The sequence below is a fragment of the Microcebus murinus genome, chromosome 5 (assembly GCF_040939455.1).
Source record: "Microcebus murinus isolate Inina chromosome 5, M.murinus_Inina_mat1.0, whole genome shotgun sequence".
NCBI lineage: Eukaryota > Metazoa > Chordata > Mammalia > Primates > Cheirogaleidae > Microcebus > Microcebus murinus.
The window spans coordinates 37,544,248-37,570,755 of NC_134108.1; the positions used below are offsets into that span (position 1 = coordinate 37,544,248).

The following is a 26,508-nucleotide window of genomic DNA, read 5'->3' on the forward strand; positions in this document are numbered from 1 at the left end:
ACTCAACCATTATTTCTATCTTGCTGCATCTAGTGACCACAAATATTCCAATGTCCAATGCTTAACATAAAAATATTGAGTTTTCTCCCCCAAATTCCAATTTTAATGTTAGTGCTCTGATTCTTATAAGGATTTATTTGTTACTGATAATTCTAATAAGAAAACCCAATTAATCTATGTATTTAATTTACCATTTTGATTTTTAAAATTTTTCTAATAATATTGAAATTCATATATGTCCTTTTTGCTCATGGTATTGTCATCCTCTAAGAAATATGAGAACTTGTTTAATATTTTAAAAATCTAATACTAGGTCTAAAATGTTCAATTCAATGTTAAGCATTAGTATTTTAATTTTTGTGTATATTTTGTTTTTTGTGGCTTGTTTCTAATTTAATTTGTTGCTATGATTTAATTATGTTTTGAAGCAATATAAGAAGAAAATATAATGACTATCATGTTAACAGTGAAGAAACTGGTACCCAAAGATTAAATGATTACCCAAGATTTCTATTCTGCATTAGCTACTTAGTATTAGATTTAAGAGCCACTAAAAATATTAATAATCTTACTTTCCTTTTTTTCAGGATTGAAAAATATTAGTAAATCCTATCCTAATATGTAGTCAAAGATTTTGTCTTTGTAATTATTTTGTTGTATTTGCTAGGAATGTAGGAAAGTTACAGATAATCTATTGATTAATAAAAGACCACTAAGGATTCTATAGAATACAATGTCATAGATGCCTTCAAAAATCCATGGTTACTCATTTTCTGAAGAATTCTTAAAATGAAAATTGGACTCTTAACAGTAACACTTTCACTTTAAGCAGCAATTTATAGCCTAACACTTTTTCGTTATTCCCATGATGCCAAAACACCAAGTTGATTGGACAGAAAGATTATATGTTAGTAAGAAAAGTTGTTGAGGGTACCAGAATTTTCTCTACAAGCATTGGCTTTATAGAAGTAATGTACTCAAGTGCTATAAATTTTTATTTTCTTTATCCAAAAAGTTAATGTACAGCTACAACATGTGTACATCTATATGTATATGAAATATATGTGCAATTGTAAGTGTAAAGCTTCAATAGTTTTTCCTTGACATTCTATGTAAGCCCTCATTAAAAGGGGCAGAGTAGAAAGAGAGAATGGCTCACTGTCACTCTGCGAGCTCCATTTTCTTATCACCCTAAACTAACTTATGCAAACATTGTAATATGCTTCTCTCATTGAGGGGAATATTTTTAATATCACAGCAAACGTTTTCATTTTTCCCATTCAATTTTTTTATTTTCCAGAAATGAGGGTCTTGCTATGTTGCCCAGGCTAGCCTTGAACTTCTGGGCTCAAGAGGCTGCCTCAGCCTCTCAAGTAGCTGGGATTACAAGCATGTGCACTGTGTCCAGCTCCTGTCCATTAAAAAATTAATGTATTATTTTTTCATATAAGGTCACTTATTATCTTTCCATATTTGAACCAGATATAACATGATCCATACTTAAACCTATGATCTTTTATTAACCTAATTAATTACTCTTGCTTCAAATTAAAGAAAATCAATTCTGGTACCCAGAGAAACAAGTAAGAGTCTTTAGTTGGTGACTTTCCTTTGATAAAGAAAAACCAAAGAATATCTGCTTAATTTACCTTGGCAAGTGATTTTTTTTTTTTTTTTTTTTTTTGCACAACTCTCTGAACCAGTCAACTGGCTCATTAGTTTAAATATATCCAACCAGCTGTCCTACCATCTTCAAATAACATCACGGGGCCTTGTTCTGACTGACTATTCTTTGTATGACCTACAATATATCTAGCCACCTCCAATTATATCTTGCCTACTTAAATGCATACCCTTCACATCCAAACGCTTCAGGGAAGGAAAGAATAATGAGGCACATATAAGTAGACATAAAAGAAAGAATAGATAAAAGCAGAGTGACACTATCAGAAGTGTGATACATTGTATTTAGCATATACAAAAGACAAAGGATCATGAAAATGAAATGATGATGGAATGAGGGAGACAGACAATGTATGCATTTATTCTATGCTGCAAAGAGAGAATGCCCTCTGGCCCATTTTATGTTTTTAGTGTCCACTCAGCAAACTTCTTCTGTGAGCATCAAACTTTTGTGGGAATCTTACCAAGAAAGGATGGCAGAATCGGGATTTAGGCATAAAGCAATGAGGCATGCATTAAGCATTTGCATTACAAACTGCAGACATTTTAGAACTATGCCCATAGAAACTGACAAAGTAAAATAGTTTTTCTTATTGACCTAATGGGGATGAGATGTGTGTGAGAGAGAAAGAGACAGAGAACTTGTGTGTGTAGGGAATGTATTTGTGTGTGTGTTTTTGTTGGGGTAAGTACATAGGTGTTATGGAAAAAACACTGTGTTCATAAGCTTGAAACTATAGCTTCTGGGTTTGAAATAACTAGCTATAAACTAATTAATTCACTTAGCCATTCTGAATAGTTTTAACAAACTGAGACAAATTAAATATAAAAACCTGAAGATAGTATGCAGCAGTGTTCAGTATCTGGTGGGTCACTTCTAATGTGCTTTTTCACCCACGTAAGGGTTTTAGATAATTAGACAGACTCCACTTTATATTTTGTTTAACAAACAACAAGTAAACACTAAAAATTTGATTTTCCTGTCATTTTAAAACAAAATTTTAATTTTTTATATCAATAACCATTTTTGAGTGTTGATATAATGTATAATGTTCAAGGGATATTCTAGGCACTGAGCTCCACACACTAACAAGACAAAATCCCTGTCCTCCAAGATCCCACAAGACAGTGAAAAATAAGTTGGTAAAAATGAAGAGTGAAGTAGCTGTCAGTGCTACCTTAAGTAAGGCATACCAAACTTTTAGCCCAATCAATGGATATCTATTATTTAGATATTAGTTCATGAGTGCTCAGGAAATATCTGTTAAATTATTCAGTCTAATCGTGGCCACAAATTCATGAGACAATTGTAATTGCTCCCATTTCAGAAGGTGAGAAAATGGAAATTTATAGAGTTTCAGATGCTATACATTGGATCATTTAGTTAATAAATAAAGGAGATAAATTTCAAACTGAGGAAGTTTTTGCTCAATTGAGTTTTTGCTTGTTTGTCTGTTTTTCTTCAATTATAATGCAAAAATGATCTCTGCAACTCCTTGAATTGGATGAGGTTGAGCAATCATTTAAGAATACTATCACCTTGCCTCTTTATTATTCATGGAAGAATTCCTCAATTCATGAACAAAAATGATACTAATTTAGAAAGGCAATCAGGGAAAATGGAAGCATACAGAATGCATGAAGCATCAAAACTATATGGACAAGGGTAAATAATAGGAAGGAAAATGTTAAAAATCAATAGAATATTGAAGTAAAGAAATGTATACACCAGATAAGATGAAAAGTTGTGGAGTTGGAAATGTCATGTGTGGGTTTGCTGTGTGATGTCATCCAATCTTGCGGCAGTTTCTTCTTTTGGAAGTCTATAAACTGAAAAAGTTCTAAATCAAATTCAAAGGCAGTCAAATTTTGTCTTTGTCAGTTATATTTATCTGGACCACAAAACAATGTGTCCACAACAGATGAAATCAAATACTAGTATAACATACTTGAGTCTTTGCAAAACAAGTATTATTCTTAAGGCATATTCAGGAAAATATATCAATGATGTCAATTCAGTGAGGCTTACCCTAAATTTGAAATATTGAAGTCAAGCTACTTGGAATGACAGTAGTTCTACATCTTATCCAATAAGGCCTCATGCAGAAAACAGAATATGGAAGTGTATGTGAGTGGAGTGTGTGTGTGTGTGTGTGTGTGTGTGTTGCATCCTGTTTATTTTTATATAATATAATTAGGACCACAATGAAGTTGTGTAAGTGTGTGTGTGTGTGATGATAGTAGTAGCAGTAATAGCAGTAGTAGCAGTAGCAGGTTTTCATCAAAAAGTCCAAATAATAACCCAAATGATGTAAAAATCATGAGTTTAGAATACATGTATGAAAGTTGCTTATAGTAAACATAATTGTGTTCTATTTAAAATACATAGTTTATTTAAAATATATTAGATAATATAAGAAAAATAATTTGAAATATTAACAAAATGGCTAACATACACATTTGCTTTGCACCTGGCCCTGTTCTAAGCACTTCACATGTAGTGTTTAATCTAATTTTCACAGCAATCTTGTTTTTATTAATGTGAAAGTTGAAGCACTGACAGTGACTTGCCCAGGTCACACTGTTGCCTGGAGTATATCGAGAACTCACTCTGACAGTCTGACTTTAGATCTGTGTCTTCAGCCACCCTGCTTTTCAGACTCCCTCATGCTACTAAAACTCACCTATGATTGATGAGGAATAGCACTGCTAATGTTTCTTTGCATATTTTACAGGAATAAGATTTGTGACCTGGTTTTAAATGTAAAATCTCCCATGTCATTAATTATTGAATACTATTCCAAGAGTGTGAGAGATAATTAACAATTTTTTATCAATGCTCAGTATATTTATTTAGCTTTACCAGCTCCATTTAGGAAACTAATTCATATGATTCATGATTTAATGACTGGCTTGAAAAAATAGAAACCTCCACGACTATATTATACATGCTAATTACAGTCTTAATCACTGTTAGCAGTTTGTCTAGGTAATATCACCTAGGTAAATATACCTATAAGATACATAATGTGGTTTGCTGTATATGAATGCTTAAAAGCTTTTATTTCTATCTGTAGCAACAGTAGTTATAGCAGTGTGCTTACGTGCTTAAAGCTTTGGAATTGGAAAAACAGTCAGGATTTAAATCCCATTTTTACCACTTTCTAGAGGGTATATACTTAGACAAATTATTATTAGCCTCAGTATCTGTACAGTGGGTCTAATAATAATATTTACCTCATAGGAGTGGTATGTGAGGATTATACAAGATAATTTGTCCTTTTTTTACATAAATATTTATTGAATCCTATTCTGTGCAAAGCACTGTCTAAGACTAATAAATAGAAGAATAAATAAAAATTAGTTCCAGATCTCATGAAGTTTATATGTTACTGGGATTTGAGAGCTAATAAACAAATGAACATTTAATATTATATAGATAATGCATATAAAATATTTTGTTTAGTGACTACCATGTGAAAATTGCAAAATTTCATTGTTGCAAAAAATAATAATTATTATGTTTTATTCAAATATAAAGTCTCTATGTGCTTGGAAACAAATGTGATAATGACAAAATAAAGTGATAAAAAAAAATCCAATGATATTCAGCTTCTACCTTGCAAAATATTTCAAATTCTTTTTAGAATGCCAATTTCTTAGGATTTACATATTCAACAAATTTCTTTCCTTTGTTTTATGAAGATAAAACAGAGGCTCCTAAACAGAGTTGGTCTCCACTTAAACTGTTTCCTGACAAGCACTTGCATGCTGAAGTTTTGGTCTGCCTGCTCTACTTGAAAACACTGTTGATGACATTGAAAAATCATTAATGAAGCTCCCCTCCCCAGGCCCATCAGCAATTTACATTTCATAAATGAAATCGACAGCCTGGAAAAGTCAGTGCTGTGTATGAAATGGCAGGCCGTCTGGCTCAACAGCTCAGTATGGGGACCTCTTGATTCCATATTTCTGCAATGCTTTTATGTGGAGCCCAAAATAAAGGGCTCCAATGGCAAATGTTTACAGAAACTAGATGTTTTATTATTTACAACACTAAACTGTTGTAGAAAAAAAAATAAATAGTAAAGATGAAGTGAAAAATAAAAGCTCCCCTTCCCTCTCTCTGACTTGTAGGACCAATCGCAAGCATTAACCACTGATTTTAGTTTCCCAAAGTGTCTCATTGCAACCTTTTAACTAAACTTTAAAAATACTTATGTAACATATTTATATTGTAATTATTTTTAAATGACCCAAAACAGGTCCTAGTTAGGAATTGAATTCTTCTATGACTCAAAATTAAAGACTTTACTATCAATAGAAATGCCATCTACAAAATGAGATAACCAAGTAGTCTAATGAAAAAGCAGCTCACCTTAGAAAATCTGTTGCTGATATCTCCCATAGCAATTCCTGCCTTACCAATTCAATGGTAAAGTTCCAATTCTGTTTTTAAAAAAGAAAATTACATTGAAAGATTATGTAATTTGAGTTTATGAGCATAATTTAAAAATAGCTAAGCTCTTTACATACATCACTGATAACTCTCATATCAATTTTACATTATTCTCTTGACTTTAGTAATGATAAAACAGAGACTAGAGGTTTTAAGAAATGCCCAAGGACACAAAGTAAGCAAGTTTGTTTTGAAATCAGATTATGTGACCCTGAAGTCTACTCTTCACACTCTGAAATAACTTGTCCGGAGTTCATCTTGTCAGCGTTGTTTATATAATACTATAAGCCAGTAGTTCTGTTCTAGTAAGAGGGCCCACAGCCAGATGCATGTTGGATAGTGCATATTCATAAATGTGATTATAAAATTCTGTGTACAGGATGAAGTTGGTTCTTGTTGTTTTGTACTAATAGCTGATAAAACTATTCCCTACGACAAACACTGAGGCTAAAGTGACTTCATTTCAATGTTGCAATGACAATGTGATTGACAAGGATGAGAGTCCTGTGCAGAGTGGGAAGCCAGGCTCTTTCAAATAGACACCACTACCTGATGAGCAAAATGCTAGTGAACTCAGAACTAGGAGGGAAAGACTTAAATTTGTGGGAATTTGTTTCTGAGAAATTCAACTATTTAAACCAACCAAATTTCACAAACTGAGAACTAAGGAGACCAGGGTTATGCTATCCAGACCTTGATATGTGACCCCTGGTGGGATGGAACAGAATGGGAAGATGGAGTCCTGGTTCTGCCACATGGCAGCTGATGAGCTCTAGCAAATTACTTAACTCTTATAAACCTCAATTGCTTCATCTTCAAAATGGGGATAAAATAACTTACTTCATAGAATAATAGAATAATAGAAGTAAACAATTGACCAGTACTTGTGCCATAATAAGTACTCCAGAAACATTAATTCTCATTACTACTTTTGCTAATTTGCTTGAAAGTTTAGATTATATGTTGGTTTAGCAGAAATTTGATAGGAAAGGAACTACAGAGGGGAAAAAAAGAGAATTGTTTCCTTTTTAATGAAACCAAAATCTTCAGAATTCACTTCCAAAAGATAAAATTGTTTTATTGCAAACTAAGGACTAACATATGATTTATCTTTAGCCTAAGCTGACTGAGATAAAGCATGTATCATCAGGAAAGGCAATAATTGAAGGAATCACTGAAATATTGGAAGCCACATTTGCTACTGTTAGACACAGAAAAAATCACTTACTTTTTACAAAGTTTCTAAAATAAAAAATAAATGTAAAAGCTATCTTCATTTCTTGAAGCACAAGATGAATCAATTTCCTCTAGGACTGCAGTACATAAGATAGAACATTCAGTTCATCTATATTTACCTTTTCCTTCACTCATTCATTCATTCAACAGTATTTACTGGTCATATACCACATGTCAGATAGCTGACCAAGTGCTGATATTTGAGTACTAAGCAAGTCATAATTTTTGTCCTAATCGACTTAAAATCTACAGAAGGATACAGACAATAAACAAAAATTATATAACAAGATTTCCTTTAATATAAGATACATAGAAACATAAAAATAGGATACATTCTACCCAGGTAAGAGAATGTATCAACTAACAAAGGAGGGTATGTGCCAAAGAATGTCAAACTGCAAGGCTACCACTGCAATCACCTTTTACAGCATATACTGCTCCTTTTACAGAACAGGTATTCAAGTATTATAGGAAGTAGTCTGTAAATGGCTATATAATTCTCTATTATATAAAATTTTGCAGTTAATGAGTTATTTTATTTATTATAACTATAGAAAGTGAGAAACTACTAGGCTAAAATCCAAATAAAGTTTACTATCACTATCTCTGATACATAGTGCATGCTCAGTAAGTATTCCAACTATGAGGTTAGTTTTCTACTGTTTGAAGCGGGGAAAACTGCAGTGGACCAGAACCTTTCCATTAATCAAAACAAGACTCTAAGGCAAGAGGGAAGAACTATAAAGCCGAGGCAAATTAGTTAAATAAAATAATGAGCTGAAAACATAAAAATACAGTTAACTTCCACATTAATGGTGCTATGAATATAACTGGAATAGTTTAAAAAACTATGAAATTATTCTATACTGATACTAAGTTAGAATACAGAGTTTCTGGACAAAAGACAGTGTCCTAGGACAAGAAGAGAACAAAATACTTTATTTCACTGATTTTTATATTACTATACTGAATTTTAGCCAATTTAATTTATTTTATAAAATTAATAATAGAAATACTAATGAAAGAATAATAATCATATCATTTTGAAATTATTAAATTAGCCACCAGGTGGAGCTCCATGAATTAAGTGTACAGTAGTCAAAAGTAGAAAATTGCTTAAATTGGTCAAATTAGGAAAATTTTGACACTTTTTTCTGAGTAGTTTTTATTAATTTTCTTATTTACAATATTTAGAGAACTCTTATAAATCATAAGAGATTGGTTCTTATTAAAGACAAGATGCCAAATTACTTGATTAATATGAAACTTTTTAGCAAACTGGATTTTAAAATTGAAGTATGTTTGCCAGATTAAAAAAAAATCTATGAATCCTGCCTATTAATCCACTTGGTACTGATTATTTTTCAAATGCTTATTGTTTCTCTCTGTTTGTTTGTATGTGTATATGTATATTTCACCCTAGAACCTGAAACTAAAAAAGATGAAAAGATGTCCAAACCAGGTAAGGACACTTTGTAAAATTTACATATTAAATATATGTTCTTTGATTAGAAAAAGGCCAGTTTTACAGTCACAGTTAAGTAAAGCTTTGAGACACACAAAACATGGAAAAAAATTGATGCAACCTCCCCATATATTTTTAAGACAACAAGCACTAAAATTAAATGTATGCTAAGATTAAAACAGATTCCATGTTTTCTGGTAGCAGATTTTGGATAAGTTCAACAAAGTGCTGGAACCACTAGAATATACTGCTCTTTGTTTATTTATTGGGCAATTGAACAATGTTTACAAAATGCTAAGGGGGCAACTTGAGTTTTAGACACTCCAGCCAGAGTGTGGCAAATGCCTAAAACTTATCTTTATCATCAGTTAAGCCTATGAACCTACATTCACCTACAATCAACCATTTTTATGTCAAGAAATGGAGTTTCATGTGTTTCCCCCTAATATATTCAACACTTTTTAAACCACAATTACATATACAACTATTATTTAGAAAGATAATCCATTGCTTTATTGGCCATTAAGTTGAAAATTGGTATACTTTTAAAATAGACTTTCTAAAAACAGATTTTGCAAAGGAGGATGTCAAGAGATTAGCTGGGTACTCAAGGCAAGTGATGAAGGCTGGGAGAAGAAACATCATAGAATAGGGGAAAATGCAGGAGACAATACAGTTTGAGAAAAGTTTCAGTTCCATACAATCTTTCTATGGCTAACCCTCTTCAATTATTTTATATTACATAAAAGAGATTTATATATTTATATCTATATAAAAGAAGGTTAAATCTATATCTATATCTCTCAGTAAGTGAAAGTATGAATGTAGACATTCATACTATTAGACTTTAAGTGATTGTAATTCACTTTTCCATACATATGCTAAATAATAGTCTGACTTATTAATGCCACTTCTCTTAAAAGTACTGTCAACATGAAAAGATTTAAGTCATTTTCTTATTTTTGGTGAATGAACAAATCCATTTTAAGTGATTTTATACAATCTTAAAGCATGCATTCTTTGGAAGATCAATAAAGATATCAGCAATTTTAAATTGTAGAAAAATACATAATAAAGATAAAATGATATACTGAGTGTTTACATTAAAAGTTATTGAACTCTAAATATATCTGCAGAAAACGAAAATTGTATATAAAAATTGCTCTATTATTGTTAGCACTCTTACTAGTATTAATTTACAAGTTACTAAGACTAGGAAGGGTGTTTAGTAACTAATTTACTAGCTTACTAGTGTTATTTTTCTAGTTTACAAACAAGTGGTAAGATGTTGGTTTCATCCCAAAGAGTATAATTGAGGACATAGATATGAACTATTAAAAGATGTCTACAAGGAAATTATATTAGTGAAACATGACCTAGGAGGCTAGAAAAAGGAGCCATTCCTGTGTGTAGTCTGTAGCAGTCAGTGAAAACTTCATGGAGAAAATGTTTTTAAGCTGGAATATACAGTAGATTCTTTTGGAGGTCAGGGGGACTGACCCTTCACAGAGTAAGACAATCCATCTATAACTATTAATTCCTCCAAAACTTAACTACTAATATCATAATGTTGACTGGAAGCTTTATCAATAACATAAACTGTCAACACATATTTTGTATGTTGTATGTACTATATACTGTATTCTCACAAAAGTAAGTTAGAGCAAAGAAAATATTATTTCAAAATCATAAGGAAGAGAAAACATATTTACTAACAATTAAGTGGAAGTATATCATAATAAAGGTCTCCATCCTTCTTTTCTCATGTTGAGTAGGCTGAAGAGAAGGAGGAGTAGGAGGAGGAAGGAAGAGTAGGGTTTTTCTTACCATCTCAGGGGTGGCAGGGACAGAAGAGGTGGAGTAGGCGGAAGGGGAGTCAGGAGAGGCAGGCACACTTGGTGTGACTTTATGAAAATACACTGTAATTTCTAACTCTTGTGCTTTTTTATTTCCCTAAAAATGTTTGTATATAGTACCAATACTTCTTCCACCATTTGCTTTAGTTTCAGAGCCCATATCATAGAATGGTCCATATTGTAAAAGAAATCAAAAACAGCCTTGAACAATCAAACTCTTCTGCCAGATTCTCTAATATCAATTTGCTTTTGGGCACTGCTTCTTCTACATCTTCTTCCTCGCCACTGTCACCTAGAACTGGTTTGAAAGCATTCATCTCTATCAAATAATCGTCTGTTAATTTCTCTGATGTGGTACCTATTAGCACTTGAATTTTCCAAGATCCATATCTTGAAGCTCTTCACTTCCCACCGTTTTTGTTGTTGTTGTTGTTGTTGTTTTGGTTTTTTGCCATATCCACAATCCATTTTGTGATTTCTTCAATTGGCTCTATCAAAAAATGTGTGAAGTCATGCAAAACATCTGGACACAGTTTTCTGCAGCAGAAATTTAATGTGTCAAGCTTGATGGTTTTCACATTTTTTTCTATAACAACTATGACATCTTCAGTGATGTAATCATTGGTAGAGAGAATTTTATGATGTTCTATCTATCAAGTTGTTCTTCCATAGCATTGACAGTCCTTTCCATAGAATACTCTGTGAAATTAGCCTTAAAGGGCCTACAACCCCCTGGTATAGAGGGTGAATAAGAGAGAAATTATGTTTGGGGGCACGTAGATAACTTTGATGCCTTCCATGTTGAACTCATGGAATTATGAGGACCTAGGCCAGGGGCATTGTCCAATATCAAAATAACTTTAAAAGACAGTCCTTGGAAAGGTACTTCCTGACTTCAGGGAAAAACATAGATGGAACCGATCCAGAATAAGGGTTCTCATTGTGCAGGTCTTCTTCTTACACAACCAAAAGACGGGCAGCTGTTACTTATCTTTTCCTTTCAGGCACTGGGGGTCAGCAGTTTTATGAATAAGGGCAGTCCTGATCATAAATCTGATTGCATTTGAACAAAACAATAGAGTTAGCTTATCTGTTCTTGTCTTAAATTCTGATGCTCATTTTTCCTCTTTATTAATAAATATCCTTTGTGGCATTTTTTTCCCCAAGAATAGGGCATTTTTATTTGCATTAAAAACCTGTTCAGGCAGATATCCATTCTCCTTAATGATTTTCTTAATGGCATCTGAGGACTTGTCTGCTGCCTCTTCCTGGTCAGTAGAACCTGATTCTCCTATTATCTGAACATTTTAAAAGCCAAATCTCTTTCTAAAATTATCAAACCATCTTTTGCTGGCATTAAATTCTTCAGCTTTAGATCCTTCTCCTTCCTTTTGCTTTAAGTTGTCATATAATGATTTCACTTTTTCTTGAATCATATTAGAGTTTATAGGTATGTCTTTATGTATGTATGTATGTATTTATTTAGAGACAGTGTCTTACTCTGTCATCCCAGCTAGAGTGTAGTGGCATCATCATAACTCATTGCAACCTCAGACTCCTGGGCTCATGTAAACCTCCTGCCTAAGCCTCCAAAGTAGCTGGGACTATAGGCATGCACCACCACAGCTGGCTAATTTTTTCTATTTTTGGTAGAGACTGAGTCTTTCTCTTGCTCAGACTGGTCTTGAATTCCTGACACCAAATGATCTTCCCACTTCAGCCAGCCTCCCAGAGTGCTAGGATTCTAGGCGTGAGCCATCACCCCTGGTCGGTATGCCTTTATTATAGCAATCCTGCACCCACATAAAAGCTACATTTTCAATGTGAGATAAAAAGGTATTTTTCAAAAAGTCCAAGGTTTCAACTCCTTCTGGGATAGCTGAAATGATGGTTTCATGAATTTCCTTTTTTTTTTTTTATAATTATCTTTATGGTGGATTTATTTTTCTTAAAATGATGGTCAACCATAGATGCAGGTCTTAATCCATGCTACATATCAAGCAATTCAACTTTTTCTTACAATGTCATAAATTTGTTTGCTTCCTGGGAGCATTTCAGCAACATTAGTGGCACTCTTTATGGGTCTTATTCAAACTCTATTCCACTAAACATGATTTTATAAAAACGTGAGACTGTGGAAAGAACACTGTACAATGATACGCAATATACGCAATATATGGAGAGAGGAACTGCTCACCAGAAGATGATTAGTGTCACATGACATTTTAAATGGATAGCAATAGCACTTGAGCTCACCACAATAGCAACAGGACATGGCTACAGAATACTACAGTAGTATAGTATATACTACAGTTAATTATATGCAGTTTTGATTTAATATTGCGTTTTTATATTTTTCTACACTTCTCTAGACTCTGAATGGTGCCATATTTGGTCTAGAAGTGTTTGTGTGCAGAACTTTGATAAATTTTAACTTTTTATAATTGATTTGTGTAGTCTATATTTTCTGATAGTAAATGATAAAATAGGCTACAATCTATATGCATTTTATGCATTTATGACAAAGGCAATGCAGTTCATCTGTAAGTTTTTTCAAATTGTTGTAAATGTCCAAAAATTTTTTCAACATATTTATTGGGGGAACACATGCATAATTAAACCCATGCAGTTCAAATCCTTGTTGTTCAAGGGTCAACTCTATAAAAGTAGCTGGGATACAGACAGTGTTGGAGTTATACTTGGAGTTATACTAGGAGTTATACTTGGAGTTATACTAGGAAGACATGAATTTAATTCTCTTTGGCACTTGCTACAGGTATGAGTTGACTTAGATAACTTAATGTTTCTGAGCAGCAATTTCCTTAACTATTCAATGAAAGTCATCATATTTACCCAGCGGGTAGAAGTGATTTTGCCTATTGGTTCAGCTTCAATAAATGGTAACGCTATTTAGGAGGTCGTCCAGAGGCAGGGATAAGCACAACATAGTGTGAGAGACGTGAGGAGAGGACCAAGGACCTAAGGAGATTCCAAGATCCGTATGACCAGCAGAAGATGATAAAACTTCAGTAGTGGGCTGCAACCATGTCAGAGATTCTTGAAACCCAGCAATGGAGGTTAGGAGGCCAAAGTGAAATTTAGATTCTTAAGGACATGAATCAAGGAAAGTGGGATTGTCGGTCTCCACGGCCTGTAGACTAAAAATCTACAGAAAGAAATTAGAATCAGGGATTTGAATCAAAATCATTTTATGATATTCTAGGTATTATAAAATAAAAATGGGAGCAATAGAAAGCTGGAATGGAGAGGAAGCAATGACTTGAGATATTTATATTATATTCATTAACTTTGTTTACTTTCAAAATAATTTAGATTCCTGACTAATGTTCAGTGTTAAATTATTTTTTGGATTTTTAAAAATCACTCAACCTTGAAAACCATTGAAATATATGAATGACATTTTGTCACATATTCCTTCAGGCATGTGAATGCATCTGCTTTAAAAACACAGTCATTCTCTCTCTACTGTGATAAAACTGCTTTTCTAATTGTCAAGATGCTTCACAGAAAAAGAAGAGAGGTTGATGACATTAGTTACATATAACTCCAAGGTCTCAAGTGTAAGGGGTTGTAACAGGTGACTCAATGTGGAAATTGCAAAGGGAATCCAGGTGGAGTGGGTGCTGTGGGGCTGCTACATAGAGATGCTCTGTAGACACTCAGAGATTGGGAAAATTCACCTTGATTCCTCAGACTGGGTTTTGCATCCATGAGTTGAGAGATTTAGAGTAGAAGACAAAGGAGAGAAAGAGTTCTTCAAGAAAATGAGCATGGATAAATAAGAGAAGAGAACTGAGGACAGCTTCTTGGAGAAGTAAAAGAACTAGTGAAGAGAAGGAAAGTACGTTACCAGGAAGATGAGGCAACACGCTGTACCAGCCTTTCAAAGTAGAGAGACTTTCAGAAAAAAAGTGGAAATGTCAGTGGACCAATGTCTCAGAAAGGTCAAAGGGTACGATGGCTGAGAAAAACTTACTATATTTGACCAAAAAAAAAAAATCCCTGTCATTCTGTGTTGTTTTGGGAGAGCATTTTCAGTAGAGTAGTGAAAGCAGATATTAGTTTATGGTAATTAAGAAGGGAATTTATTAATAATAAGTAAACACAGAGCACAAACTACATTTTCCAGGACCTTGTTGTGAAAAGAAGGAAAAAAATTACATTCCAGCATATAGAATTGATGAAATATTTTTGTTGTTTCATATTTATGATAGAATGGTGTATACTAGGAAAAGGAGGAGCAAGAAATCCACAGAGGGAGATATTAATTTATAAAGAACTGCCCCAGATATAAGAAGGGTTGGGATATATACTGTAGGTGGAGGGTATTACTTTAATTAAGAAGAAAAAATTTCCCTGGAGCTTTAAGTGGATAATGAAAGGATAGATTAAATTCAAGATGAGTAAAATGAGGACTCTCCTGTTTGATGATCTTTTCTCCTAAACCTCATCTAACATATGTTGCCAAATTCAGGGGATGGTTTTTTTGCTCGATATCATGGTGATATCATTGACCATGTTTACAGTATTTGACCATGTTTACCACCTCTTTTTTCTCCAAAAAAGAAAAAATTCTTTCTTTAGCAAAGTGAAATCATTCAACCCACAGCTGTTAAAAATAAAACAGCAATGAAAGATGACTGTTTTTAAATATTGAAGCAACATTGTAACCATTATTTATTTTTAACATGGTATGTTATTTTTTCCTCTTAATGAAAATGATGGCACACATGACATGCATGTCATCAGGTATTTGGAGAATAGCTAAGTATTATTTTCAGGAAGTTAGAAACAAAGAAAAGACTTTTAGAATCCACATACAGGCAAGATCATGCTACAGGCGAGATCATGCAGTATTTGTTTTTCTGTGACTGGCTTAAATTCACTTACCCTGGTGTTCTTTAGCTTCGTCTATGTTGTTGTAAATGGATTGGGAAATGTTGGTCAAAGGATACAAAGGTTCAGTTTTGCTAGATGAATAAATTCAAGAGATATACAGAATGGTGATTGCTATGCTTTGAATGTTTGGGTCTCCCTCAAAATTCATATATTGGAAACCTAATCACCAACGTGATGGCATTAGGAGATGGAAACTTCAAGTGATTATTATCCTTATAAAAGATCTCCCTTGGATTAGTGCCATTATAAAGAGATCCCAAAGAACTGCCTTGCCCCCTACACCATATGAAGGCATACAAAGAAGGCACTAAGGATTAGAAAGCCCTCACCAAACAACAAATCTACTGGCACCTTGATATTATGCCTTCTAGATTCCAAAACTGTGAAAAGTAAATTTGTTGTTTATAAGCTACCCAATGTATGGTATTTTGTTACAGCAGCCAGAATGAACTAAGCCAGTGACTATAGTTAATAACTGTAATATATAATTGAAATTTCCTGAGAGAGTTGATCTTGTGTTATCACCACTAACAACAAAAAGTCAAAATATATGAGGTGATGGATATGTTAATTAGTTTGATTTTGGTAATCATTTCACAATGTGTATGTATATCAAAGATCACATTGTAAAACTTAAACATGTACTTTTTATTTGTCAGGTATACCTCATTAAATTACCTCAAAAATATTTTTAAAGATATGTTTTTAACAAAAAGACTTATATAAGTAATAAGCAATAATTTATTTTCTTATATATAGAAAATTAATATTCATGCACAAAATTTTCAGAGTTTTAAGACTGTATTTCCAATTGTCTAATAAATATCTTTACTTGGTTATTCTGCCTGTACCTCACCTCGCTTAAAATTCAACATATTTTCCATTGTCTTTTTCTTTTGTTTTTATAGTGTCCCAGCATATTTCTTCCCATAGTTTTCCATTTGTCTAATCCACCACTACCACCACCACTACCACCATCCAACACCCCACATAAAAAATCATCACCAGTTATATGGATTTGTCTCTACTCAAGGTCTTGAATCTTTTCCTTTCACTCCAGCCCATACTAAAAACATCCTATCTATTCATCTTTCCTCCAATCTTATCAACAAACTATCCCACCTACCCTCTATCCTCTATCCATAAATACATACCATGAGTTCTCTAGTCTTGGTCTGTTTGCACATGTTTTCTTCTAGCATGTCTTGGGTATTTATGCTTGTTATATAGGTTTCCTCTAACTTTGTGTCTTGCCTTTGATTTTGTCTCTGCTCTGAGCTAAGTCTTTAATTGCTAAGACAGAAGGATCACTCAAAAGCCAACATAGCCTCAACAGGTCAACAACATTATCCTTAAAGAAAGAAAATCACTGGTTAACAATTAAAGAGAAACACTAGTTTTGACATGCTTCTTAGCTTTATGATATAATACATGCAGAGACTGCTTTCTGTGTGTAAAAGTTCAATTGAGGCAGGGTGGTATACCGGGAGGAACTCTAGGACAATAGATACAGAGTTATTTACATCAAGTCACTTAACTTGTCTCAGTTTCTTTAAAATCAAGTTACAGATGATACTTTCCATGCCAATATATCAGACTTATTGTGACAATTAGGTATTAAGTAATACATGTGAAAATGCTTAAAAGAGCTATGAAAACAGAAAAATATAAAAGGTTATTTTCTATATCCTTGTTATTTAATGTGTGTTCTATAGAACCATATCAGCATCACCTGGTTGCTTATTAGAAATACAGAAACTTAGGTACCATCAAGAGCTGCTGAATAAGAGTCTTCATTTTAACAAGATTCTTAAGTTATTCATATGCACATTAAAACTTGAGAAGCATTGTTCAAGAATTCATAGCCATCTATTATTATCCTTTTCAACCAGGAAGAAAAACAAGCTTCTCTCTTGCCACAAACTTGGCTAATTCAAAGTGGACATGTTTGGTCCTATTTCTGTTAAATGTTCAGTGTTTGTTTTTTTTTTTGCCATTTCATCTCTTATCCTTAACTGTTAAATGAACAGGCACCAGGATGATTGCTTCCTAACTAACAATGAGCTCCTCACATTCTTTGAGCACTGGTTGGCATCATCCATTCACTCTCACTTCAAGGGTGATTTCTGGACTCTGGTCATCCTTAAATTGACTAAAGAAAATAACTGTTCCTTTCTCCTGACACATTGTATGCAAAGGTACATTTAGCTTATCTGTGTGTTCTTTTGAGCTTAAAAGAAAGAAATAAAACTTTATTCAACTAGGAGAACATTATATCAAGGGTAAACTGTATTTATACTTTATGAAATGGCTAAAAATTTGGCACAATGAGTGAATGATTTAGTCAAAGAAAAATAGTATGCTCTGATACCGTCAATCTCTGGCTCATACCACTTAAGGAACTTACTTCTAATTAATTACTCTATTCAATTTATGACCATCATCAGTAGAATAAATAGATTCTATTTAAAAGTTACCATAGTGACCCTGCAAGAGAATAATATATATATATATATATATATATATATATATATAAAGATAGATAAATATTACTGACTCCCTACTATGTATTAGATACTTTGCTAGGTTTTAGGGATATAAAGATGAGCAACTTTAATGTTCAAGAAATGCATCAAGCCAAAGATCATTAAACAGTTAATATCAATTTTAAAAAGTAAAAGCAAACAAAGAAACAAGTGAAAGATGTGCAGAGTGTGCTTTGTGAACAAAGGAAAGTTATTTCTCTAACCTGTATCTTCAGAGAAAAAAATGCCCAAAGTACAGGATACAAGAACTGTCTCAAAGGATGAACAGAGATTAGCCAGATAAGGAAAGCCTGGGCAGAGCATTCCAAACAGAGAGATTCGCACAAGTCCCAGCTGGTGGTGGGAATAGTAAAATGCACTGGGAGCTACAGGGATTTCAACACCATTCAAGTATAAGGTGTTAAGTAGAAGATGGGAGTAGGTGAGGCTAGAGAAGAATAGTAGTAAGATAATGTTACTCCCTGGTAAAGGTTGTTTCCTTTTTCCTAAGAGAATTTAGGAACAATTAAATGTCCTTAAACAGAATGAGATACAGGCTTAAATTAGAATTTCAAATTGCTCATTCTGACTGAACACTGAGATCGGAAATAAAGGGGTGTTGATAGTTTTAGGAAAATCAGTTTGCTAGGGAGGTGTCTTACTGACACCTGTAGAGATATTGGAAGATCTTTACAGAATATTAGTAGGAAGCAAACAAAGAGTGATATTATAAAAATAATATAAATGTGGCCAAAATTAGGGGGGTGGTGCGTGGGGAAAATCTATGATTACTCCTAGGTTTCTGTCTTGGAATAGAATGTCAATAGCAATCATCTATTGAGATTAGAGTTTCAAAAAAACATGGTGACAGATTTAGAAAAGTATATTTTAATAATTACTATGTAAATTTTTGGTATATTTATTCCACAATTTTTGTTGAGTAGTTATTATATGTTAGGCAACATGGTAAATGCAAACTTATATTGCCAAAGACAATTAAGTTTTTCTTCTAGAGTTTATAATCTAGCTAGAGTAGAGGTAAGGGAGATACATGTTGAATGAGTGGTCCTATGGGACGTGAATTTAGGTATGTTTGTCAGGCACCTGGGGAGAAAACATAGATGTAGATTTAGAATGTCACAGCACAGAAATGCAGGCTAAAATGATGAGAGTTTTTGACACCTCCCATGGAGAGTGTGAAGAGGAAGAAGGGCTAATGACTGAGGAAGCAACCTATAAAAAACAATAATATTTAAGGAGTGAACAGAGAAGTAGACCTGAGTTTAAAAAGGAAGGGAAAGGAAGGAAAGGAACGGGAAGGGCAGGACAGGGCAGGGTGGTCAAAGCATGAAGGATATTGTCTTAGAAGTCAGTTATTGCTCAAAAACCAGAAAAGAAAAAAATTTAAGGAGGAGTTGTCAAAGTGTTAAGTGTAGCAGAGATTTACAGTCAGATCATAACCCAAATGTATTTATTAGAATATAGAGTCCTTAAGGATTGTAGGAACAGTATCCTTGGAGCTGAATAGGAGAAATCAAATTACCACAGTTTGAGACATTGAGTTGGGAATTGGGGCAAGAAAGTATACACTGTAGGCTATTATTTCAAACTCCAGTCTAAAACAGGGAAAAGAGAGGACATTTAGTTAGGAAAACATCATGGTAGAGTGAAAGTGAGCTAACTCAGAAAATGTGTGATTTAAATGGTTCCCAATTTGTCAGGCTGATATAAAAGCAACTGTCATTTCAAATTTACAGGGTTAGAGTGTTTATAAAAGACTATGATGCCACGTTAAATTTTAAAACCTTGAATTAAGCCCTTCTTCCTGTGTAAACCATACAATTTTATATAGTTCAGCTAAGAATATAAACCAATAGCATTACGGTTGGCAGGGCGTGGGGGGATGTTCTGCAATGTTAGTAAGGTATTTTTTCACTTGTGTGTCACAGTGTATTGCATACAAGACACTAGTATTCATTATTGGTACATGAAAGGTTTTTGATGCTAAATACGTTTGATGAAAGTTCTAGGACTTCATCTGAAAAATGTACATGTTAGGGAAGTCCGATAGTAAACAAATTGAACTTTATTTCACCCAGTGTTTCTCAAATTTATTCCACCACGGCATCTTCTCTTTTTGTAACATAATAGCAGTGTTCAGCCAAATACACTGTGAGAAATGGTGTTTTACATTTATTTACTTAAAACATTTGGGGAAGCAGTAGAGCAAAGAGAATACAATTAAAAAATGAAAGTGACAGCATATAAGTGACTGTGATGATAGCTACTACACAAGTATACCTACAGAGAGACATGTAAATTTTCTATTTATGAGCCAGCAGGTGAACCACTGCTTCTATCATTGATGACTACTCATTGAATAATCACCAGGTATTTTGTGTTATAATATGCTGAGGGCCTTTATTATAAGAAAATTTACAATAAATGGAGAAAACTGTAATGATCTTAACCATATTAGTTCAGGACATTTATTGAGTACCTACTATGCTAAAACCCAGAAAATTAAAAATAGCTAATATTGGTGGAACAGTTAATTAATTCATCAAGAGGATTCATTCATTCACGTACATGTATAATTTGATCTCATAATGTAAAACCATAAATTGAGTTTTAGGTCATTATTTTGCCCCAACTTACAGGCAAGAATGCACACTCACAAAGTTCACATGGATCTCCAGGTTAAAAAGTTCATAGATAGGATAATCTAGCTATTCTCAACATATCAGTGACCTCACCCAAATACTCAACTTGATTTCTGAGGAAGTGAGAGAAAGACTGATAATATTGCAAGTCGTGGCCATTTACTTCAAGGTAACCTTACAAGTAGTGTACCTTCCTCTTGCAAACATATCTGGGATATTATTTTGCTGCCCAAGGTAGAACCTTAAAAACACTATTACCATTCTACTCTCAGAATAATATAAGCAGAGATGAGTGGTGGGGGGATGGGCAAAAGAAAAAAGGTTGGAATCGCGGGCCATTTTGAATTAGAAGTCTAAAGTTAAGCTTTAGACAACAAATTTAGATGATATGGTTAACAAATCAGGACAGTAGACTGTATGTTCCTTAGGAAAGAGATATTAGTTGATTTATTTCATGTATTTCCCGTGCCTAGAACAGTTTCTAGCACATAATAAGAGCTCAGTAAATATCTTTGAATGAACAAACATAATAAAAGTTCAGTTATATAGTAACATGGACCTGGAAGGCTGTTTCATAATCTGTTAAATGGGGAAATTGATTTCATGGAGATTACTATAAATGTTAAATATTTCTTTTAAAATGCTTAGAATGGTTTGGGGTACAAAATAAACATTTAATATGTTAGCTATAAATTACCCTAATAAGTATATTAGATAACTTTTCAGAATTAAAATTTGGTACATCTTTCAAAATATGAATAGAACACAATTATTGGCCATTTGGCTTATAAGAATAAAAACAATTTTTATTCTAGGTGACTTGAGTGCTATAGTCTTGAAAGTTTTCTCTGATTAAATTTATCTTGTAGAGGTTAGGAGTTAGGAAAAGAACTATTACTTAGCTAATTCAGTCAATCAAGTATAATCTCATTAGTAGCTTCTGAATCAGTCTATGACAGGTACAATTTTTCTCAGCTGGTTTAAAATCGCAGAGACATGCATTCTCTGTGGATCCTAGGAAAATATCCAAGTCCTCTTTATTAAAAGAAAAAAAGGAAGAATAAAGGCAGCTTCAGGAAAAATTACTACTTATGTATCACTGTAGACAAAATGTTATTGACCACTGTTCAGATAGTTCGTATTGTTATTTCTTCAATAGTGTGTATTTAGACTCTTCTAAAAGTCATAATTTTTAGTTTTCAGGATTTCTTCGGACTGTTTTCATGCTTATATAGTTTGTGGAAATAAAAAAAATATTCTCTCTTTTGTTCTTTTTGGAAAACTTTTACTGAAAATCTTCATTCTCTATTTCAACACAATCTAAAACCTAATTCATAAAGGTGTATAGTAATAAGACTTGAATTGAGATCTTTCAGGATGGTAAAAGCAATTCACTAGAGAAGGCTTTATTACTTGCCATAGAGAAAGTCCATGCTGTGGTACTTGTAAATTAAAAGAAAAACTCAAGCTTTTTAGATACTTGATTGTTAAGAAGTCAACTCTGTCAGAAAGGTTTCTTTTTCCAGGCTAATTTGCAAATTATTCTGATAGAATATTACAAAATTTACAACAATTGAGTTTTCCCCATGTAAACATAATGCTTGATTTATATCTTCTTTGCTATTCTAATTTATGCTAATTTCATTATTATAACTTATTCTCTATCTCCTTCCTTTCTTCTCCCAACTAAACATGCATATATACAATTTTTAATGCTCAATATATTATCCAGCTTTAAAAAATGCTCTTAGCTCAATTTGTTTGTTTTATAATTTTGTGGATGAACACATTAATATTTAAATATGGAAATATTTCTCAAGCCTGTGATAAAGTGTTTCACACTCTGAGATGCTTAAAAGAGGGTTGATATTTAAAAATTGAATCATATTCCAGAGGAAAATGTTTCAGATGTCTCTTGTGGGCAAGCATGAACAATCTCTTCTCTTTCATACGTAGCTCAAACTTAGCTATCTACCAATAACACAAAACATCTTTTTTTCTGATTAATTTTTTATTAAAGAATATTACAGGGGTACAAATATTTTGGTTACATGAATTGCTTTTGTACTATTTGAGTCCAAGTTACAAAAGTACCCATCACACAGGTAGTACACATTGTACACATTAGATATGAGTTCACCCATCCCCTCCACCCCCATCCCACCTACTTGATTTCTGCTAAGTTTTACTTCCATCTGTGCACATTAGTGCTGATCGATTAGTTCCAATTTAATAGTGAGTGCATGTGGTGTTTGTTTCTCCATTCTTGCAATACTTCACTTAGGAGAATGGTCTCCAGTTCCATCCATATTGTTGCAAAAGATTAATTCATTTTTTAAGTCTGAGTAGTACTCCATGGTATACATATACCACATTTTATTAATTTATTCATGAATTGATGGACACTTGGATTGATGCCACATCTTTGCAATTGTGAATTGTGCTGCTATAAATATTCCGGTGCAGGTGTCGTTTTTATAAAATGTCTTTTTTTTTTTTTTCCTTTGGGTAAATACCAGTAGTGTGATTGCTGGACCAAATGGTAGATCTACTTTTAGTTCTTTGAGGAATCTCCATACTATTTTCCATAGAGGTTGAACTAGTTTGGGGATTTTTTTTACAAAAGCCATGCTCACTGAGGTTAGGTAATATCTCATTGTGGTTTTGATTTGCATTGCCATGATGATTAGTGATGTTGAGCATTTTTTCATATGTTTATCGGTTATTGGTCTATCTGTTTTTGAAAAGCTCTATTCATGTCATTTGTTCACTTTTTAATGGGGTTGTTTGATTTCTTTTTTCTGATTTGCTTGAGTTCTTTGTAGATTCTGGTGATTAGCACTTTATCAACTGTATAGCATACAAGTATTGTCTCTCATTCTGTTGGTTGTATATTCATTCTATTAATTGTTTACTTGGCTGTGGAAAAACTTTTTAATTTAATAGAATCCAATTTATTAATTTTTGTTGTTGCTATGATTGCCTTTGGGTTCTTCTTATAAATTATTTGACTAGACTGACAGCTAGAATAGTTTCTTCAACATTTTCTTCTAGAACTTTTATGGTTTCAAGTTCTAGGTTTAAGTCTTTTATCCATCTTGAATTAATTTTTGTGAGTGGTGAGAGATATGGATCCTATTTAAATCTTCCACATGTGAATACTCAATTTTACCGGAACCATTTATGAAATATGGATTCTTTTCCTCAGTGTTTGGTTTTGTCTGCTTGGTCAATGATCAGATGACAATAAGTGGATGGTTTTATATCTGGGTTCTCTGTTCTGTTTCATTGGTCTATGTCTCTATTTTTATACCAATATGATGCTGTTTTGGCTACTATAGCCTTATAGTATTGCTTAAAGTCTGGTAAAGAGATGCCTCCAGATTTGTGCCTTTTGCTAAGGTTGCTGGGGTTATTTGGGCTCCTTTGTGAGTCCAAAAGAAACATAGAATTATTTTTCTATATCTGCAAAAAATGACTTTGGTATTTTGATGAGGATTTCATTGAATCTGTAAATCATTTTGGGTAGTATGGACATTTTGACAATGTTGATTCTGCTGATCTATGAACATGATATGTTTTTCCATTTGTTTACATCCCCTGTGATTTCCTTCCTCAGTGATTTGTAGTTCTCTTTGTAGAGATCATTCCCTCCTTGGTTGAATATATCATTAGGTATTTTATTTTATTTTTTTAGCTATTGTGAATGATATTCAGTCTTTGATTTTGTTCTCAGCTTGACTTTTTTTGGTATATATGAATGCTACTGATCTGTATACACTGATTTTGTAACCTGAGACTTTGCTGAATTTATTTAGCAATTCCAGGAGTCTACTGGTGAAATCTTTGGGGTTTTCTAGATATAAAATTATATCATCAACAAGGAGCAATAATTTGGCCTTCTCTTTACCCATATGGATACCCTTAATTTCTTTCTGTTGTCTGAGTGCTCTGGCTAGGACTTCTAGCACTACATTGAATAGAAGTGGTAACAGTAGTCATCTTTGTCTTGTTCCAGTTTTAAGTGGGAATAGTTTCAATTTTCCACATTTAGTATGATGTTGGCTGTCTGTTCGTCATATATAGTTTGTATAATTTTGAGATGTATTTCATCTTTGCCTATTAAGAATTTTTATCATAAAGGGGTGCTGAATTTTGTTAAATGCCTTTTCTGCATCTATTGAGGTAATCATATAATCTTTGTTTTTCTTCTGTTTATTTGGTGAATCACATTTATGGATTTATGTATCTTGAACTATCCTTGCATCTCTGAGATGAAGCCCACTTGGTTGTGGTGGATTATGTTTTTATTTACTGCTGAATTTGGTTTGGTAGAATTTTACTGAGAATTTTTGCATCTATATTCACAAGGGATATTGTTTTCTTCTGCTGCTGTGCATTTTCCTGGCTTTAGTATCAAGGTGATACTGGATTTATAGAATGAGTTGGGGAGGATTCTTCCTTCTTCATTTTATGAAATAATTTCTGTGGTGTGGATATCAATTCTTCTTTGTAGGTCTGATAAAATTCATCTGTGCAATCATCAGATCCAGGGCTTTTTTTTTTTTTTTTTTTTTTTGGTTGAAAGTTTTTTTATTGCTACTTCAACTTTTTTGCCCATTTTTGTTCTGTTCAGGAGTTCTAGGTTGTGGGAGCCTGAAAGACTTTGTAAAGCTTTGGTGGGGTTCAAAGTTTGCTTTACCAGCTACTAGGGGGAGCCTCTGGTAGAAGGGTCAGGACAAGCTCTCCAAACTGGGAGGGTCATTAGTGAGGAAAAGGCCCAAATGGTTGAGTGGTAAAGCCCCAGACTCGGATCTACTGTCCAGTAGTGTAGTTTTTCTGCAGGGAGGGATGGGCCCTTTCCCAAATCACTGCTCCTTGGACCTGCAGAGCACATTCCCATCAGATCAGTTCACATGTGCTCCTTCAACACCTGTGTCTAGTTCTCAATCTTCCCTCTGATCTGTTGTCTGATCCACTTGCATGTGTCTCAGAGAAATGGCCATGGGCAGGCAGGTCCTAGATGGTGCACCCCTATTCCACTAGAAGTCATCAAAGGAGGAGGTGTGGACCACTCTATCTGTGAGAACCTCAGCCAGGACCATGCACCTGCCAGAGAGAAGCAACTGCTTGTGAACTTCTCCATGCAAACTGCTCTCTCTGTTGCAATGAGTGGGGAGGAGGGCTCACTATCAGTTCAGTTGACACTCTTGAGTGTGAGGCATCTGATTGCTATGGAGCCAGGATCTAGGCTATGCTTCTAGGAATGCCACACACTTATTCTTATATCCTTATCCTGCAGTTCTCCAGTTATCCAGCAGGAAGGATGAGGGCATTCCAAGATCCTTATTCCTCAGCACCCCCCCACCTCCCCCATGAGACATGTCACATGGACTTCCTTGCCACCCAAGTCCAGCTCCCAGACTTCTTCACCATGTCCCCATTTGTCCCTCTTGTGTCCAGGGATCACCAGGACCAGCTTGCTTATCTGAGTTACTAGCGTGTGACCCTGCAGGAAAAAAGCTGCCATTGTGAACTTCTCTGCTTAAACTACACTCCCAGTTGTCATGAGTAGGGGAAGGGCCACAGCTCCAGGTCAACCTGAGCTCAAACTGCTATCTCAGTTGCAGTAGTTTGGAGAGGTGGAGGGGAGGAAGTATCTGGCTGGAAGAAAGCTGGCACTCTGGCCTCTCATGGCACT

The 26,508-nt window shown here is 33.8% G+C and overlaps 1 protein-coding gene across 19 annotated transcripts in view; it reads left to right on the top strand.

Moving 5' to 3' along the window:
• The window catches only part of TRDN (triadin), a 385,153-nt gene that overhangs the window by 286,084 nt on the left and 72,561 nt on the right, over positions 1-26,508 (top strand). For all 19 annotated transcript variants that reach the window (XM_076003004.1, XM_076003010.1, XM_076003005.1 and 16 more), the window contains one exon: positions 8,802-8,840. In XM_076003004.1, coding sequence (XP_075859119.1) covers positions 8,802-8,840 — 39 coding nt within the window. The remainder of the gene's footprint in view (positions 1-8,801; positions 8,841-26,508) is intronic.